The 18226-nt window shown below is 43.7% G+C and overlaps 1 protein-coding gene across 1 annotated transcript in view; it reads left to right on the top strand.

The window, feature by feature from the left end:
* Positions 1–18226, top strand: part of Fbxw4 (F-box and WD repeat domain containing 4) — an 83256-nt gene that overhangs the window by 9802 nt on the left and 55228 nt on the right. Inside the window, exons 2-5 of the mRNA XM_036170859.1 lie at positions 7915–8010; positions 10249–10434; positions 10875–11007; positions 16317–16411. Of these exons, the coding sequence (XP_036026752.1) occupies positions 7915–8010; positions 10249–10434; positions 10875–11007; positions 16317–16411 (510 nt within the window). The remainder of the gene's footprint in view (positions 1–7914; positions 8011–10248; positions 10435–10874; positions 11008–16316; positions 16412–18226) is intronic.

Genomic DNA, 18226 nt, shown 5'->3' with positions numbered 1-18226 from the left:
GCTCAGCCTTGATACAATGGGGAGGGGCTAGGCTCTCCTTCAACTTGGTGTGCCAGACTTTGTTGACTACCATGGGAGGCCTTACCCACTCTGAGGAGTGGATGGGGGCAGAGTGGGAGGGAGGTGAGGAGGTGGGAGAAGAGGAGGGAGGGGTAACTGGGGTTGGTATGTAAAATGAAAAAAATTTTAATAAATAAATATATTTAAAATAAAAAAATCATTTAACAGTTTATATGGTAAAAAAGATGTTGTATATTACGTATGTATTGCTAGGAAGAGCTTAAAATACGTTTTAGATTTATTCTTTATGTGTAGGAATGTTTTGCTTGCATTTATGTATGTATACTACATCCATGACTGGTACCTGCAGAGAGAGGAAGAGGTGTCAGATCCCCTGGAACTGAAGTTAGGGACAGTTGTGAGTCACCATGTGGGTGTTGGGAACTGAACCTGTGTCCTCTGCAAGAACAAGTCCTTTTTTTTTTTTTGGTTTTTCGAGACAGGGTTTCTCCGTGTAGTTTTGGTGACTGTCCGAGTGCTGGGATTAAAGGCATGCACCACCACTGCCCACCAAGAACAAGTGCTCTTAATTGCTGCTCTCCCCAACCCCAGGATGAGCTCTTGGACTTACAGGTGTTGGAAGTGAGACTTTCCAAAGGGAGAACCATACTTTTGAGAACTCTTTAAATTAAAAAAAAAAAAAAAAAAAAAAGGTTCCTCCCTCCCTCCCTCCCTCCCTCCCTCCCTTCTTTCCTTCTTTCCTTCCTTCCTTCCTTCTGTTTTGAGATAGGGTCTTGCTATGTCATTTAGGCTGGGGAGGAGAAATCAGGCTCAGCCAGCGTAACCTGCTCAGTGAGACCCAGGCCAGTGAGAGCTGAAAAGGCAAGATGGGCTGGGCATGGTGGCACAAACTTTGAATTTTAGCATGGGAAGGTGGAGGGATGGGTAAAGAGAAGTAGGTGGATCTCTGTGAGTTCAAGGCTAGCCTGGTTTACCTACCCAGCCTGGTGGGAAGGGTGGTAGTGAATTTGACTAGACTCTTGAAGAGATGCAAGCATTGCCAAGGACAGAGGTAAGCTGCTGGTGCTGGCGATCCAGATGGGGGTGCTTCTTAAATTATTTTTCTACTCATGATCCCCTTTTGCCTGTTAATATATAACCCTGGGTTTATATTAAAAGCATATAAAATAGGTATATAAATAAAAAGTTCATTGCTATTAAGTCATAATGAAACGTACTCTAAAACAATTCTTTGTAATATATGACTCTCATTTATTGAACACAAAATACATAATAATGAGATGGATTTTGCAGAAAGAATCAGGTGGGGCCTGAATATTTGATGCTGTGGCATGTAGAGCATCTTTAGTGTTTTCCAAGCTGAGTGTCATCTGTTTGCATCAGTTTGTAATACAAAATGGCAAAAATATATTTAGGACCATTTCAGAAATTATTGGAAATTCTACCATTGTCCCAAGCTAGAATTCATTTGATGATTGTGTATATGTATTCATGTGGATGTGTATACATGCATGTGTGAGTGCATTTTTGTGTGTATGTGGATATGTATGTGAGTGTAGGTGTACCCAGTGTGCATATGGAGGCCAGAGGTCAACATTGGCTACTTCTTTTCTCTCTCTTCACCCTGTTTTTGGGGGAGGATCTTCCCCTGAACCTAGTCCCTTAAGCCCCTGGGATCCACCTATCTCAGTTAAAGCCCTGGCCAGGGTTTTATGTGGGTTCTAGGGAGCCTGAACTTAATTCTTGAGTTTGTACAGCAAATAATTTACCTGCTGAACCACCCCACCCTTGTGCTGGCGGTAAGGATACTTAACCATGCTGCTCCTATATGGGTCTGGAGATCTGTTATTTTGTCTTTTTTTTTTTTTTTTTTTTTCCCAGAGCTGAGGACCGAACCCAGGGCCTTGTGCTTGCTAGGCAAGCGCTCTACCACTGAGCTAAATCCCCAAGCCTGGGTCTGGAGATCTGAACTCAGGTCCTCATGCTTGTGTGTCAAGAATTTTGCCAACTAAGGCATCATCTCCCATTTAATGTTTTGTTTTGTTTTGTTTTTTTAATGAAACTTGCCAGGCAGTGGTGGTACATGTCTTTAATCCCAGCACCCAAGAGGTGGAAGCAGGCAGATCTCTGAGTTCGAGGCCAGCCTGGTCTACAAAGCAAGTTCCAGGACAGCCAGGGCTACACAGTGAAACCTTATCTTGAAAAACCAAAAGAAAAGAAAAGAAAAAAGAAAAAAAGAAAAAAAAGAAACTCAAGTTGGCAATTCAAACAGCAAATTTTCAAGTCAAGTATTCTAATACAATGCGATCCAAAGATACTTACATACTGAGGAATGATGGTAGAAAAATATTTTGTTCTTATTTTCTATATTTAAACTATTATGTTTCTGTAAGAGCAGAAAAATTTGTATATACAGCAAAAATACTGCAGTTCATAACATACAGTAGTCTTCGGTTTGAGCCGAGATGCTTCGGGCAGCAGTGGTTGGTATTGCTGCTGTGACATGAAGGCATGCACAGTACAGAGAGCACATGCTGTATTCAGACCAAGGCTGCAGTGAAGTCACACAATGCAACATGGACCAACTATCAGAATCACTCCTGAGTCATCATGCATTTGACTTTGGATTAATTTTTGTTTGTTTCCCATTTAGAAGCCTTTTACTGTTAGGGAATTTTTCATGACTCCCACATTGATTTGCACACTGGGTTGCAGCACATGGTGTAAGGAGCTGTGGTATCAAGCACAGGGTTAAGTGTGGAAGAGCAGCTTGCTGCAGTCCCATAGTGTGGAACATGGGTGTGAGATGTATAAAGGGGGTTGGCATTAGGGGACCTCTGGAAGAAGATATAGGGCATACTTATCAGCTCCACACTGTCCTGTGCATGGTTTTGTGATGTTGACATGTTTCCTGCCAATTTACTTCACCCTAAATTATGGTTGCAGCAAATTTAACATGATTTAACAATATTTCATAGAGCTTTTCGGAACCTTAATTATAGCTACCTGCTATTGGATGAAAGTCCAGAGGGAGACCACAAGTTTCTCACTGAGCTGCTTGCACTCTTAGAATGGGTAGAACTGGTGTATACGGGCATTGTGGGGAAGATCTGCTTTCCGGAGAGGGAGAAGTCAAGGAGAAGAGGAGGTGGTGCTAGGGTCAAACCCAAGTGCCCAAACTTCACTTTACAGAGCCTGTGTCTCTCTCATTGGCTCAGTGCCTGTGGGTGGTCTTGTTCCACACTTGTTCCTTCTCCCCAAGTTCCGAAAGAGCAGCCATACCTGTTACTTCAGTAGGCAGTGCTTGAGGTGGGTGAGGAGGAAAGGGATCAGTGCTCTGGGAATTCTCTGATCCTGGAGATTCTTAAGACTTCGGATCCTACACACACACATACATACTCAGCACACATACATGCACATTCACACACACATACTTACACATAAACACACACGTCTCCCTCCAGCCATTATTCTTCAGACCAGGTTAGTTTATTTGGGAGTGTGAGATTGGAGATGGGAAATAAAAGGTCTGTAAGATGAGTTGCTAAATGGTCTTATTAATTAACCGCCCCCCTGCAGTCAGGCATTGGAGTTTAACCTGAAAGATCAGAGAAACAGAACAAACCACAGCATCCTCACCTCTCGAACTCCTCAGACTGAGTTCTCACTGGAATGGATCTCAGCTGAACTGCTTAACAGCCTCTAGTTCCTGGTCCTCACACCTTATATACCTTTCTGCTTCCTGTCATCACTTCCTGGGATTAAAGGCATGTGTCCTTTCCAAGCAAGACATGAGATCTCAAGTGCTGGGATTAAAGGCATGTGCCACCACTCCGGCTCTGTTCCCAGTGTGGCCTTGAACTCAAAGAGATCCAGATGGATCTCTGCCTCCCAAGTGATAGGATTAAAGGCCTGTGTGCCACCATTTTCTGGCCTCTATGTCTAATCTAGTGGCTGCTCTGTTCTCTGATCCCCAGATAAGTTTATTAGAGTACACAATATATCAACCGCAAAGATTATGACCTTGATTATTTCTGCTCCTTTGGACTCACTTGCCAAGATTTTAAGGGGCCAGGTAGCTTACAGTGGGTGCGTGTTGTATTTTTTTGTTGTTTTGTTTTATTTTTGGGTTTTTTGAGATAAAGGTGTCTGCCACCACTGCCTGGCTGTTGTGTTGTTTTTGTTTAAAATAGTTGATGCACCCAGGGATTCAGTCAGGCCCATGGTCCATGTTAGAGATGTCTCCTTGCTTTAACAGCCACGGGGAGATTTACTTATAGGGCACTGATGGTGTTCTTTGAGAGGAGCGCCCTCACTTTATATCAGTAACTGGAGAAATGGTTAGCCAGTGGCCTTCATAGTTTTCCAAGGCACACCAGCCTCTGTCTTCTTAGGCACTTTTCTTCTGCCTGGTTCTACTCTCTCCCTTTGAGTGGATAGTGGCGCACGCCTTTAATCCTAGCACTCAGGAGGCAGAGGTAGGCAGATCTCGATGAATTCGAGGCCAGCCTGGTCTACAGAGCAAGTTCCAGTACAGGCTCCAAAGCTACACAGAGAAACCCTGTCTTGAAAAACCAAACCAAACCAAACTTGTTTACATGCTAAAGCACCATTAATATACATCTTCCGATTTGTTATTTATGGAAACTTAGTTTTATATGGTAATTTTTACTTAGTCTTACAGTTGTCACTGTGTATTGTACAACAGCTGTTTCTTCCTTTGGATCCTTCACACACTTGTTTCTAGTGGTTGTATATGGTCTGTTCCATGGTGTTAGAGTGCTCTTCCCCCCCCCCCCCCCCAGACAAACATTTAGGCTGTTTCCAGCTCAGACATTGTAAAATGTATTTTTCATTTGAGTTATTTGTTTGTAATACAATGCTCATAGTGGAAATTTGAGATCAGAACACAGTACCAGCAATGTGTAATCAAACCCAAGTGCTTATAAAGTCAAAGTCTTGTCAGGTTTTCCCACTTAATAGATGTGAGGCAGTATTTAATAATTGTTTTAAGGTATGTTTCTGTAAACTAGTATTCAGGAATGCTTTTCTCAGTGTTTCTTTGTGTGAATCCCACTTGACTGTTCTTAGGCTGTGTGGGACATGGATGGCTGGATACTAGAGATGGGTGTTTTGGTAGATTTTTATCAGCTCCCTAAAAGTTGTAGAGATGAGAGAACTTTGTATTTACAATGTTAATTTCTGTTGTTTACCTTTGAATTCCCCCCCCCCCCGTTAGCATTTCAAGATTAATAGAATCAACTTACACACTTTATAATTTATACATTTTGTTTCTGCTTTTCTTTGGAGTATGAGTATATTTCATTTTCTTCTGCCTAAACTATCTTAAATGTCTAGCCCCCCCCCCCTTTTTTTGGAGATGAAACAAGATCTTGCATTTAGGTGTGACTGACCTGGAACACACTATGTGATCCAGGCCACCTTTGAACTCACAATAAATCCTCCTGCCTCAGCCTTTTGAGTGTTAAGATCATAGGCTTAATCATAGGCTTATGTTACCATGTCCAACTCAACTTCCTTTTTTTTTTTTAATAAATTTACTATATTATAGTAGTATGAAATGGACATCTAAATTAGTTTTTTTTTTCTTTTGCTTTATCAGTACATGTTCAGTTTTGTTAACAGTATCATTTATTTTTATCTTTTATTTGTACTAAGGATTAAACCCAGAGCCTTTCAAATGCACATATATTCTACAGCTGAGCTACCCCTCGCCTTATGTCACACTGCACTGTGTCCAAGTGCCTAGAACTTTAAGGGACATTTTTTCTTTTTTTTTTAAGTATTACATTATAGAAGAATAGGGAACTATATAAAAGCACAAATATCTCATGATTAAATAAGATATTAATCTAGAGGAAGCTGAGTGAAAGGCAAATGGAACAAGGGATCCTTGATGAGGATTAGAGGACTCATTTTCATACTGTTAACCTTCTATGCTATGATCTGTGTTTTTTAAAATTTAGTCCTATGCATTCATGACTTTACAGATCAGAAGGATTATTCTGTACAAATAAGTAAGGCCAGAGTTTGAGATGGATTAGACATCTTTCTGCTTGCCCAAGCTGTCTTTTCAATGTGTGTTGGTTGGCTCTGGAAACGGAGACTTTTGTTGGCTGCCTTTTAGTAATGGGTGGTACCTGTGAAGTGTAAGTAAAAGCAGAGAGAAATGGGTCTCTCCCTTGGTCAGTGAATTCCTAGGCAGATCCATTAGTCACCACTGTGTATTCTAAGCAGTGCACCTTATGTGGTCAAGTGTTTGAAGCCATAGAGACATAGATAGACAGGCACCTAAAGTGGGACTTTCAGATTCTTGCCCATGATTTCATTTCAAAATTCTGGCTAAAAATGTACTCTTCTCTGTCTTCGTACCCCAAGCTATGCCACCCTTTCTGATGGTGTGTACCCCCGTCTCTTACTGCCCTTACCCTCTTCATCCAAATATCTATTACTCAGTCACCATTTTTAAATGAGAAGTTTAAAACATGGAAAAGAATTGTACACTAAACATTGGTTCCCAGCACCCACATGGTGGCTTACAGCTGTTCATAACTCCAGTTCCGGGGATCTCATGTTCCCTTTGGTCTTTTCAGGCACCAGATATGAACACGGTACACATATATGCATGCAGGCAAGACCACTCATATTCATAAAAACATAAAGTAACCCCCTGCCAGACACTTTGCTACAATGGCTGTGCCATTTTTCTCTCTCCCATCATCAAATAGAAAACTTCCTTATTGGTCCTTTAAAAATGTATGAACATAGAGGCTAAGCATGGTGGTACTTGCCTGTAATCCCATCACTTGGGGCCGAGGGAGACTGAATCAAGGCTAGCTTAAGCATGAAGAGAGAAATATTTCTTCATTTCTTGTTATGTTCTTCATTTTGATGGCATAGTTTTTAATTTTGATGAGTCAAATTTATTAGGTTTTTCTTTTATGTTTTTGCTGTGTCCTAAGAAAACTTTGCCTACCCCCACATCACCGCCAGATAAATAGATGTCATTTTCCCCAAATAGATGCGGCTATATAGTTTATCCTAATAGCTTTACATTTTAGATTTTGTGTTTAGGTTTATTAGATATAAGCTTTTCCTGTTTGGTGTGAGGTAGGAGTAAGGCAGGTTTCATCTTTTTTATATGGATATCTAGGAGTTTCAGTACTTGAAAATTTAAAAAAAAAAGATTTATTATTATGTCACCCTTAGTGGATAGGCAGTATGTCGGGCTCCTATACTGTTTTTAGTGTGTGCGTGTGTGTGTGTGTGTGTGTGTGTGTGTGTGTGTGTGTGTGTGCGCGCGTGTGTGCGTGTGCGTGTGTGTGTGTGTGTGTGCGCGCGCGTGCGTGTGTGTGTGCGCGTGTGTGTGTGTGTGTGTGTGCGCGTGCGTGCGTGTGTGCGTGCGTGCGTGTGTGTGTGTGTGTGTGTGTGTGTGTGTGTGTGCGTGTGAGTGTCCCTACAGTATGAGTGTGGGCAGGTGCATACATGCTGTGTGGAGGTCAGAGAACAGCTTTTGGGAGTCAGTTGTCTTTCTTTACTACAGGGGTCAAACTCAAGTTAGATGGCTTTTGTGGCAAGTGCTTTTTACCCGTGGAGCTGTCTCATTGGCTCTAGCACTTTTTGCGTGTTTTCACTAGATTGTTTTGACATTACCATAGACACATGTAGTAGTTTAAAGGATAGACTCTTCTGCTTGGGTTTCTTGACCAGCAAGTATGGAGATAGGAGTTATTACTTCTGATTCCATAATCCCTTTAACCTATATTTGGTTCTATTCTGGATGTTCCCAAGACCTGACTCAGTAAGTCATAGAGCCTTCTCTCACTAGCAGTGAGTTATAGTGATTGAGGTCTTTGTTCTGTTTGGACCTAGGATGACCAGCGTTCCAGTAAAGGACCGAGTGAAGGTGTCTCAGAACTGGAGACTGGGGCGCTGCCGAGAGGGGATCCTGCTGAAGTGGAGATGTAGGTAAGTAGCTTCTTGATTTTCTTTTTTAAAAAGATTTATTTGTTTTTATTTTATGTGTCTAAATTTTTTGTTAGTTTGTTTTTGTTTTTTTGAGATAGGGTCTCTCCGTGTAGTCCTGGCTGTCCTGGAACTAACTCTGTAGACCAGGCTGGCCTTGAACTCCGAGCCTCCTGAGTGCTGGGATTAATAGGCATGAGCCACTGTGTCCTCCTAGTTACAGTTGTTATTTTTAAAATCTTCTCTCTAGGGAGTTAATTCTCTTCTTTGGTTCTGTTAAACTCTTCTTCATTGAGTTTTTTTTGGGCGGGGTGCGGGGGTGGTGGTCATGATGCTGGGCTCAAAACCAGGGCCTAGTCCATGTTTGGCAGGAGCTTCACAGCTGCACCCCACTTCTAGTTCCATTGCTTCTCATTTAGTAGAAGGCAAAACAAGCGTCATGGGAATGTGGAAAAGGTATGAAAGAGAAAGATGGATTTTTATGATGAAAGGCTTTACCTTCCAATTCCCACCTTTATCTGGCTGTGGTTTTCTTAAAAAGCAGGATCTCCTTTGTAGCCCAGGTTGACCTTGAGCTTGCCATCCTGTACTTCAGCCTCCTTAGTGCAGGATCACACTGCCGTCATACCCCCGTCATCTGTGCCTTTAACATCAAAGACTAACTTCTCTATCATGTTTTTGTTCCTGGTGTTGTCAGTTAGAGCATTAATTTAAGGCAGTCTGGCAAATAAACACATAACAGTTACCAGGTTGCCCCAGGATTTTTCACTGTTCACCTGGCATGAACCTGGTTTCTTGTCCTAGGTAAATGTCTGTTCACCACCTGGTTGTAAGTACATGAATTCCAGCCCCCTCTGTTTGCTGCCCATTTGAATATGCTACATAATTGTGAAAAAGATGTTGAAGAGGAATGTGAATAATAAGAATGCAGACATATACATACACTTTACACATGTTCTATATAATATATGCACACACTTGTAAAAACTTCATCAGCAGAAACTCAGTTACTACAAAGTCCAAGCTGCATTTAATGGTCCGGCAAGTCAATTTGCAGAACTTTTCCACATTCCCATGACGCTTGTTTTAAGGAGACTGGGAAAGAAACACAGCCCGGTTTGCTCAGACAGGCTTGGCAGTGGGCGATGGAGTCTGTCCATGGGGATGAGTCAGCTTTCCCTTTGATTTTTTGAGACCTGGTAACTCCAGGACTGTTGGGTAGGATTGGCACAGGTGGGATGTGTGTTTCAGGGAAGGGACTTAGTCCCCACTAGAGAACCTAGTTGTCTTGTAGAGTACCCCTCCCTCCCCTCTTCTTCTCTTCCCTCCTCTTCCCTATCTTCTTCTCTACTTTTTTCACACACCCCCTTGGTTTTTTTTTTTTTTTTTTTTTTTGAGATAGCCCATGATGTAGCCTCTGATGGCCTTGACCTACATATGCATCTAAAGATGGCCTTGAACTCCTGCTCCTCCTGGGAATTACAGGTGTATGCCACTATTTGCAGCAAATCTTTTTTCTTAAGGCTTTAGTCCCATGCCATGGGATTGGCTGGTGAGGTGTTTTTTTATTTTTATTTTTATTTTTTATTTGTTATATATACAGAAGAGGGTACCAGATCTCATTACAGATGGTTGTGAACCACCATGTGGTTGCTGGGAATTGAACTCAGGACCTCCAGAAGATCAGGCAGTGCTCTTAACCTCTGTGCCATCTCTCCAGCCCCATGGCTGGTGGTTTTTAAGCTTTCTTTCTCTTGGAGATTGGAGAGAGGATCTAGAACTTTCTCTGGATGTCTCATCAGTTGCTATGAGAGCTGAGTTCTTTGTAGCCCCTGAGCTGTGTAGCATGATGCTTTGGAGTTATTCTATATCACCACATTTGCCCTCCACTACAGAAATGTCAACATCCCTGGGAGGATCAAGGCATCTCTTGAGCAGATTTTCATACTTTCTAAATGGCTGGATTCTTTTCACTTATAAATGTTGCTTTGCTCCAATAACAAGGGAATGGGGTTTCCTAAAACTTACCTTTCTCTATCACACCTGAACTGATCTGTTGAGCAAGGAGTATATGGCAGAATCTTGGAACCTTGAAACTTACCAGTTGGACTTAGCTACAATGCAGAGGTCACTTTACCTGGCTGGAAATTTCCTTTTGACTTCCCTGACTCCTCAACTTATCTATGAGAAGTGCAGGCAGCAGTTTTACATGTTTGTTTGTTTTTTGGTCCTTCTCTGCAGTCAGATGCCTTGGATGCAGCTGGAGGATGCTTCTCTGTACATATCTCAGGCTAATTTCATCCTGGCCTACCAGTTCCGCCCAGATGGTGCCAGCTTGAACCGTCGACCCTTCAGAGTCTTCGCTGGGCATGATGAGGACGTCTGTCACTTTGTGCTGGCAAACTCGCATATCATCAGTGCAGGAGGGTAAGTGTCGGCTCTTCCTTAGTGTTCTTTAGGGACTGTGTCTGCTTCTGACTTTTCTGGCTCAACAGCGAGGGATAAGGAAGGAAACTTTTACAAAGGTAGGCTTTTTTTTTTTTTTTTTTTTTTAAACAATTAAAGCAGAGATTTACCAAAAGCTGTTAATAGGGTTAGCCAGAGAAGAAAACAGGAAGAACCTTCAATGCAAAGTAGAGCAAGTTTGATACTCTCTGAGGGGAGGTTTATTTTCTCTCTCAGCTCTGTTTAGCCCCAAGTGTGCTGAAGAAGTAAAGGTATCTAACACTCAGCACCTTGTGGGCCAAACTGCAGAGTGCTTGGCAAATCTGGACGTGGCTGGACACGTGGGCTCCTTCAGTAGATGGGCCCTCTTGCTGCAGAGGGAGTAATTAACTCCTGGGGATGGGCTCCTCCTTCTCTTGTAGAGATGGGAAGATTGGTGTTCATAAGCTCCATAGCACCTTCACTGTCAAATACTCAGCTCATGAGCAGGAGGTGAGCTGTGTGGACTGCAAAGGAGGCGTCATTGTGAGTGGCTCCAGAGACAGGACAGCCAAGGTGAGGCACTCTCCCTTACCTACTGTTATTTCCTCCTCTGGAGAGACTGGGGTGGGAGCGGGTGGAGAGAGCTTGGAGGCCCAGGATTGGCTGCAGTGCCAGGTGAGGGCAGGAGAAGTGGCACAATAAAGAACTTACTTATGTGCCTGTGGCATGCCGCTTGCTGTGCCAGCATGTGTTCCTGCCAGCTGGACTGGGAGAGGAGTGGACAGTGGCTGGGATGCTTGCCACTCACTTGAAATGTGGTGTGCATACAAAAACAGGGGGCCTGGTCAGCTTTTCCAACCTGAGCTGTTTCCTCAAGTTTGTGGGCTGAGTTCTAACTCTCCTTCTTTTGCATGCTCTCTATTTAGAGAAGTTAATTTTTTACCACCTTGTTTATAAGCAATCAGGCTGATAATTAAAACATGTTTTTACTGATTCTCTGGAGAGTGATGTGGTCAGTAGGCAATGGAGACGACAGGAAGGCTGCTAGTGATTGCGTCATTACCAGATTGCCTGGTCTGCAGACATCCACCAAAACTGATCAACAATGTCATCCTTGCTTTGTGGATCCAATCATCCCATCTCTGCCTGCCAAGCACTGCTGCTTATGAGACACATAAGAGAGTCTCCTGTCTTGGGTGCAGCAGCCCTAGCCAGGATACAGGCTTTGGGGCTGCAGTGGGAACTCTGCTGACAGTTCAGTTGGTGATGCAGAAGACCCCAGAGGTCTTGATTTTCTGTTTTCCAGAATCTAGAAGTTCCATTGTAGCAAAATGTTTATTGACATTAGCAAATGGGCCTCTAAGCCACATGGAGAGAGACTTCAGGAGGGAAGTTACAGTTTTATCAGTGACTCTTCTGATTTCGTGTACCCTCTAGTGATTGCTTTTTCACGTTGCTGATTTATGTAAAGACAAGAGTTAAATAGGTTCCCTCTGTTTTATGAACATTTCTTTTCCTTTTGACATTGTATTTTTCTTCCTTGTATTTTGTATTTAGCAAGAATGCACGCCAGTATAGGAAGCCCGAGAAAGAGCAGCAGGTTACCTTTGCTTTTCTTTTTGAGATGGTAGCATGTAGCCAGAGATGATCCTTGTGTTTTCATCTCCAAGGGCTGAGATTACAGACATATGCTGCTACACCTGGCTTTAGTAGTAGTATTTTTTTTCCAGGCAGTGCTTCTCTGTGTTGCCCTGGTTGCCCTGGACCTCGCTCTGTAGGCCAGGCTGGCACAGAGATCTACCAGCCTCTGCCTCCCTAGTGCTGGGATTAAAGGCATTCGCTACCACTGCCTGGCTTTATGGAATATTTTGAACCTTCATGGAAACCACATTTCCTGTCACCTGTTTCTTTCTCTTCCCCATCCCATATTTACTTCAGATTTTTGCTTAGTCAGTGACTTTGTAGCAGCCCTTGCCAAGACTCTGGCTTTAACTGGCAGTCAATCTGGGGCTAGAGAGACAGCTCCATCAAGTGCTTACTAGCCGAGCTGAAGATCTGGGTCTGAGGGGTTGGGACTTACATTTCGGGACAGTGGCATTTGTCTGTAATCCCACTGCTGGGGAGGCACAGACAGGTGAATCTCTAGAGCTTTTTTTAAAATCACATTTGTTCTTGGTTGATTTTATACATATTTGCGTGCCCTGGTTACCCTTGCCCCTGTTAGTTCCTCCCATCGTCTTCCTTACAAATACCTTTCTTCTTTATTTCTTTATTTATTTATGTATATGAATGCTCTGTCTTCCTATACATCTGCATGACAGACGAGGGCATCAGATCCCATTATAGATGGTTGTGAGCTACCATGTGGTTGCTGGGAATTGAACTCAGGTCCTCTAGAAGAACAGCCAGTGCTTTTAACCACTGAGCCGTCTCTCCAGCCCCACCTTACAAATATCTTAACTATATCTACTAGTTTTTGTTTTTATAGAGTTTAACTAGGGCTATCTTTATGAGCAAGTATATAACAGGATACTATGCCTCTTCCATTCCCAGAATCTGTTACTTGCCAAAAGATGCAGCACTGATGCCTGTATGCCTCCTTCCTTCATAGCTGACTGTTAGGGGGCTTACTGTGAGTAGCCACAGTTACTGTGAGCGCTTGACTACTATGGCTGTGCTATGCTTAGAAGATAGCATTTTGAAGCCCCTCCTTCTGTCTCCTGGCTCTCAGCCTTCTTTCCTCCCCTTCTTCCGCAGTGTTCCCAAGTCTGAAGAGGGTGGTATAAATGCCTTGGTTAGCACTGGGCTCCCAACAGCCCTGTAGTCAGTATCTCGTGCAGCCGTGGGCCTTTGTCTTCACGTCTGCTCACTGCCTTACAGTGAGAGGCTTCCCTGTCTGTCCACGGCTGACAGCAGCCTTTGCCTGTGGGTGTAAAAAGGTTTCTAAGGCGGTTTGGTGCTCCTTGAGTCGGCTAAGCAGTAGCCAGAGGTTCCTCTCTGAGACCTCAGATCTGTCTCTCCGTCTCTTTTGAGATGAGACAATGCCTGGCAATGTGACACAGACTAACCTTGAACTTGCAGTTTTTCTGCCTCTTGAGGTTACAGGTATGTGCCACCAGATGCCTGCTAGAATGATTTTCTAACAATGTAGACTGTAACCAGGCACTGTGCTAAGCACCTTATTCATTTTATCTTTTTGGGTAAGTATCTTCCCCTGCATAATTGTAATGTGTTTTAGATACACAGCATGCCCTGTGGTATCTACTCTATAAGATTTTCTGTTATACAAGTTGTGTGTGTGTGTGTGTGTATGTGTGTGTGTGTGTGTGTGTGTGTGTGTGTGTGTGTGTGTATTTTTTCAAATATCTGTCCTTGAAGTTCCTATGTAACCAAGTATGACCTTAAACTTCTGATTGTTCCTCTACCTGTTGAATGCTGGGATTACATGTATGCTACCACAGCCAGTCTCTGTTCCAGCCCGTGTGTTATCTTCAGTGGCTTCCAGATGAATTTACCATTATTTACATAAAATTTTCTCTAGTAGATGGATTATTCTGTCTAATTTCTTCCTGGATACAGGAACCTGGAAATAAGAATCCTTTCTTTTTTTTGGGGCGGGGGGCATTGAGACAGGGTTTCTCTGTTTAGCTTTACACCTTTCCTGAATCTCACTCTGTAGAACAGGCTGGCCTAGAACTCTGTCTCTGCCTAGATCCGCCTGTCTCTGCCTTCCAAGTGCTGAGATTAAAGGTGTGTGCCACCACCACCACCACCACCACCTGCCAAGAATCCTTTCTTAAGGGCCTGATTCCTGCTAAATTCTGTACATCATGCTGTTCTAGTACTCTGTATTATCTTCCCTTTTCTACAGCATGGTCCTGAGACATAGGCATTTTTTACCTCATTCGATGAGATGAATCTAAGACCAAGAAGCTAGGAAATATCTCTAAGAGCAAAGATAATAAGTCACAGGCAGGGTTCGAACCCAGACTGGTCAGATTCCAAAGACTATCTGCTTGTTCTATAATAATAGACTACAGGATATATTTTATTTGCTATTTTGGTTTTTCTTTGTTTTAGGATTTTTTTTTTTTTTAGGATGAATTCTTGGCCTTAGAATTCCTGAGTCAAACAATGATCATTGTAGTACTTGTCCCCTCTAGTCTGCCTTCTAAAAGGATTGTATAAATGTCTGCTTTCACTGCATATTTTCCAGGGTGGGTCTGCTTTGCATTGATAGCAAAGATCTGACCAGATCTTTATTGTGTTCACCTCTGTCCCTCTTGTTGCCTGCCAGAGGATGCTGTGCTATGGGACAGGCAGGCCACTTTCCTGAATGATGCTTGGAACTGGCCGTGCATTTCTGGAGTCACTCCCACAGATCTGTAGCCTTGTCCTGTGGTTTGTTGGCTCCCAGATTCTGCCAGCTGTCTCTGTGGAAGCGACCAGTAAACTGAGGTTTAGGCTATCCCCAGAGATTTTGAAAATCAGGAGTACCCCCTTCACCCTGCAAGCAAGAACCTGCCACTGAGGGATTTCCAATAAGGAAAAGGCAAAGATCTCTTCCAAGTTGGGCAGTCTAAAGGAAGAAACCAAAGGGCATCTAGTTATTACCAAAGGATTTGACTATCAGATACAAAGGAGATGCCACAGTACCAGCCTTACGGGGAATATTGAGGTTTTGTTTTGTTTTGTGTTTGTGTTCCCCTCCTCCTCCAGGATATTCTTGTTAAATTTCTTTTCTTAGTTTTGGGAAATGTTACTCCTGCTATTGTCCCATCCCCCACTCTATCATACCCAGAAACTCTAAGAAACACTTTCTCCTTTTATAGGGAAGAGATACCATGTGACCCTAAGAAGGCAAGACCACCCCCATTCTATCACCTGCCCTTACACTGAAGGAATGTTTTCTTAAGTTCTTCCATCTAAGGTCCTGCCTGCCTGAGTTTGGTGTGTTCCCCTTATAGCTCTGTGGGGACCTTGAGAGGTCATTGATCCATCTAACTGCCATGGGATCCCTCTGGGGCTGCTCCAGGGAGAGCCCTGTACATTTGAGGTTTCCTTTCTGTTTGGTTAGAGGCTTATGTCCCTGTGTGTGTCATCTGGGGTAGGGTGAGGTGAGGGGAGTCTTGTGCTTAATGGGAGATTTCTAAATGCACTGACTGCTGAGAAGCTCTGGGAGTGTTGATTAGAGTTAAGCCCAGAGTGGCTGCTAATGTACATTCCTGACTGATAGGGACCAGATAGTGTGCTCCAAGCAATATTTTTAACCTGTGTAGATATGGAAGCTTAAAAGAGTTAAGCTTTTCTGCTCCTTTTGCTGACATTAGGTGCTAAGTTCCCTGCTGGTATGACTAGTTTGGACCCTGGGCGTTATGAACAAACCACAACAACCCCTTGTCACTTTGAAGCCTCTCCATTCTTTCCTGTTTGGCAGCTCTCTTTCCTTCATCTCACAGGGCACATGTCTCCCCAGATTGGACTTTGACCTCCTGCCTCTCCCTGTATCCCTAAAGTTTTGGTGAAAGATAGGAGAAAGGAAGAGCCCCAGGCACAAGGACGCTTCAGAGAGAGACAGGCGGGCTACTTCCACCTGCCCTTTCTTAGTAGGATCTCACACAGGGCGTATGTCACTTCTCACTGTCTGGTAGAAAGTCGATTAGGAATTAAGGGCTCTCTGGTGGAAATAAAGGTGAGTGGTTAGGGCTGTCTCTGTGGCAGGTTAACCGGAAGCTGGTATCTGCTGGTACCCTGTGCTCTGTCTTCGGGATGGAAAGGGTTCTCCATTCCCGCCTCATAGTGACACCCCTCCCACCTGCTGTACATCTCTTCCTTCTAATCCCAGGCGATGCCAACAAGAGCGTTTCCTCTCCTGTTTCCAGGTATGGCCTTTGGCTTCGGGCCGACTAGGGCAGTGCTCACACACCATCCAGACTGAAGACCGAGTCTGGTCCATTGCTATCAGCCCACTACTCAGGTAAGGGAGACATGTTGCGTTTCTGTCGCACACAAGAATGTTTTCATTTTATTAGGTCAGATAAGCTAGAGAAATTTCCACGAGTCTGTCTGTTCCAGGTTGCTATGAACCACTCTCCTGGAGAGTTAAACATTCTCCAGAGACTTGAGGTCTGAAGGTCTTTTCACATACTTGTAGAATTGAGATAACCTTTCCTAAGCATCTGATGAGAAATGTTAAGGCCAGGATTCTACACTGGAATGTAACTGAGGGGTCAATGTTACTGTTCTGAGCAGATGTCCTGTGGGGTTTCTCCAAAGCAAAGGCTTCTCAGTATACCTGAGAGTCTACGGTAGCGGCTAGCCTGCTGTCGTGACTCACCTCTGTTTTGTTCCCTGAAAATTCTTCTGGAGTATCCCTTACAGGCTCTGGGTATCAGGAGAGCAGGAGAGGTTTGGGGCCTGCCAACTGGGCCCTCATCTGTATATGTAGAGGAGAAGAAACAGTGATAACTGTAGTGGAGGTGCAACTCTGTTTTATGGTTTTATGTGTATGGTAGTCTGTGTACTGCTGGAGTGTCTGGTGCCCATGGAGACCACAAGAGGGTGCTGCATCTGGAGCTGCAGTTACAGATTATTGTGAGCCACCGTGTGGGTTCCAGGAATCAAACCCAGGTACTCTGGAAGAGCAGCCAGTGCTCTTAATTGCTGAGCCGTCTCTCCAGCCCTGTACCTTTTTTTCCCCCCAAACAAAAAACAAAGACAAACAAAACAAAAAACAAAAACAAACAAATAACCCCAAAAAACCCCCAAGTCTTGCTGTGTAGCAGAGGCTGGTTTAGAACTCACTACGTAGCTCAGACTGGCCATGATTTTCCTGCTACATAGTGAGTTCTAATGATCTATAATTGCAGTTCCAGGTTGGTTATTATTATTATTATTAAAAAATTTTATTGACTTATATTCATTGTACATAATATAAGTTTCATGTAAACAGTTTCAGATATATCATGTGCTTTTACCTAGGCTTTTAAAAAAGTATTTTATTATTTTGTATGTGTGGGTGTTTTGTTTGTGTGTATCTCTGTGCATCATCACATATGTACCCCCAGAGGCCAGAGAGGGTGTTGGATCACCTGGGAGTAGAGTCGCGGATGGCTGTGAGCCACTATGTGGGTGCTGAGAATCCAACCCAGGCCCTCTGGAAGAGCAGTTGGGGAGGGCTCTTAGCTGATGAGCCAGTGCTCTAGCACCTAGGCTATCGTGAACCAAGGCAGGCTCGCTCTCCTCCTCAGTGGGTTTAGACACTCTCCTAAGGTTGAACTGTAATGGAAGTTGGGAGGGTCTGTCTGTGCACTTCCTTGATGCCTCTCACCCCACCTGAATGGACTTGGGAAAGCTATAGGGCTGCATACTTCCACCACCTGGTTAAGTCAGTCACTTGTTTTTAGAAGCAAGTTGGTGCCCTTTTGCTCAGCCCACTTCAGCCTCTCTCCTCACCTCACGGAGCCTGCACCTCTCCTCTTCCTCTCTTCCACAACCCCCTTTCAATGTTTCCCTTCCTAAGCATTAGAGCCGATTAGCCACGTCATTAATTCTTCAATTTGACGGCTGATATAGCAGGACCTGAAACACATTGCTGACCCCAGAGAATGGAGACCCCATTCCTTAGCATATTGACGATGGGAGAAGTTAATTAAAATTCCACAGAGCAGAGGTGTCGGCTAACCTATAAACCTGTCGCTTTTCAGAACAAATCATTCCAGCATCTTAGGAAAGAGGAAAGGGAAGACTAGCGGGGAGAGGGAAGCGAAGTGTGGGAGCTTTGGTGGAAGAA

Source organism: Onychomys torridus, chromosome 1 (genome assembly GCF_903995425.1).
Source record: "Onychomys torridus chromosome 1, mOncTor1.1, whole genome shotgun sequence".
NCBI classification, from domain to species: Eukaryota; Metazoa; Chordata; class Mammalia; order Rodentia; family Cricetidae; genus Onychomys; species Onychomys torridus.
This window is presented reverse-complemented; position numbering and strand designations above follow the sequence as displayed.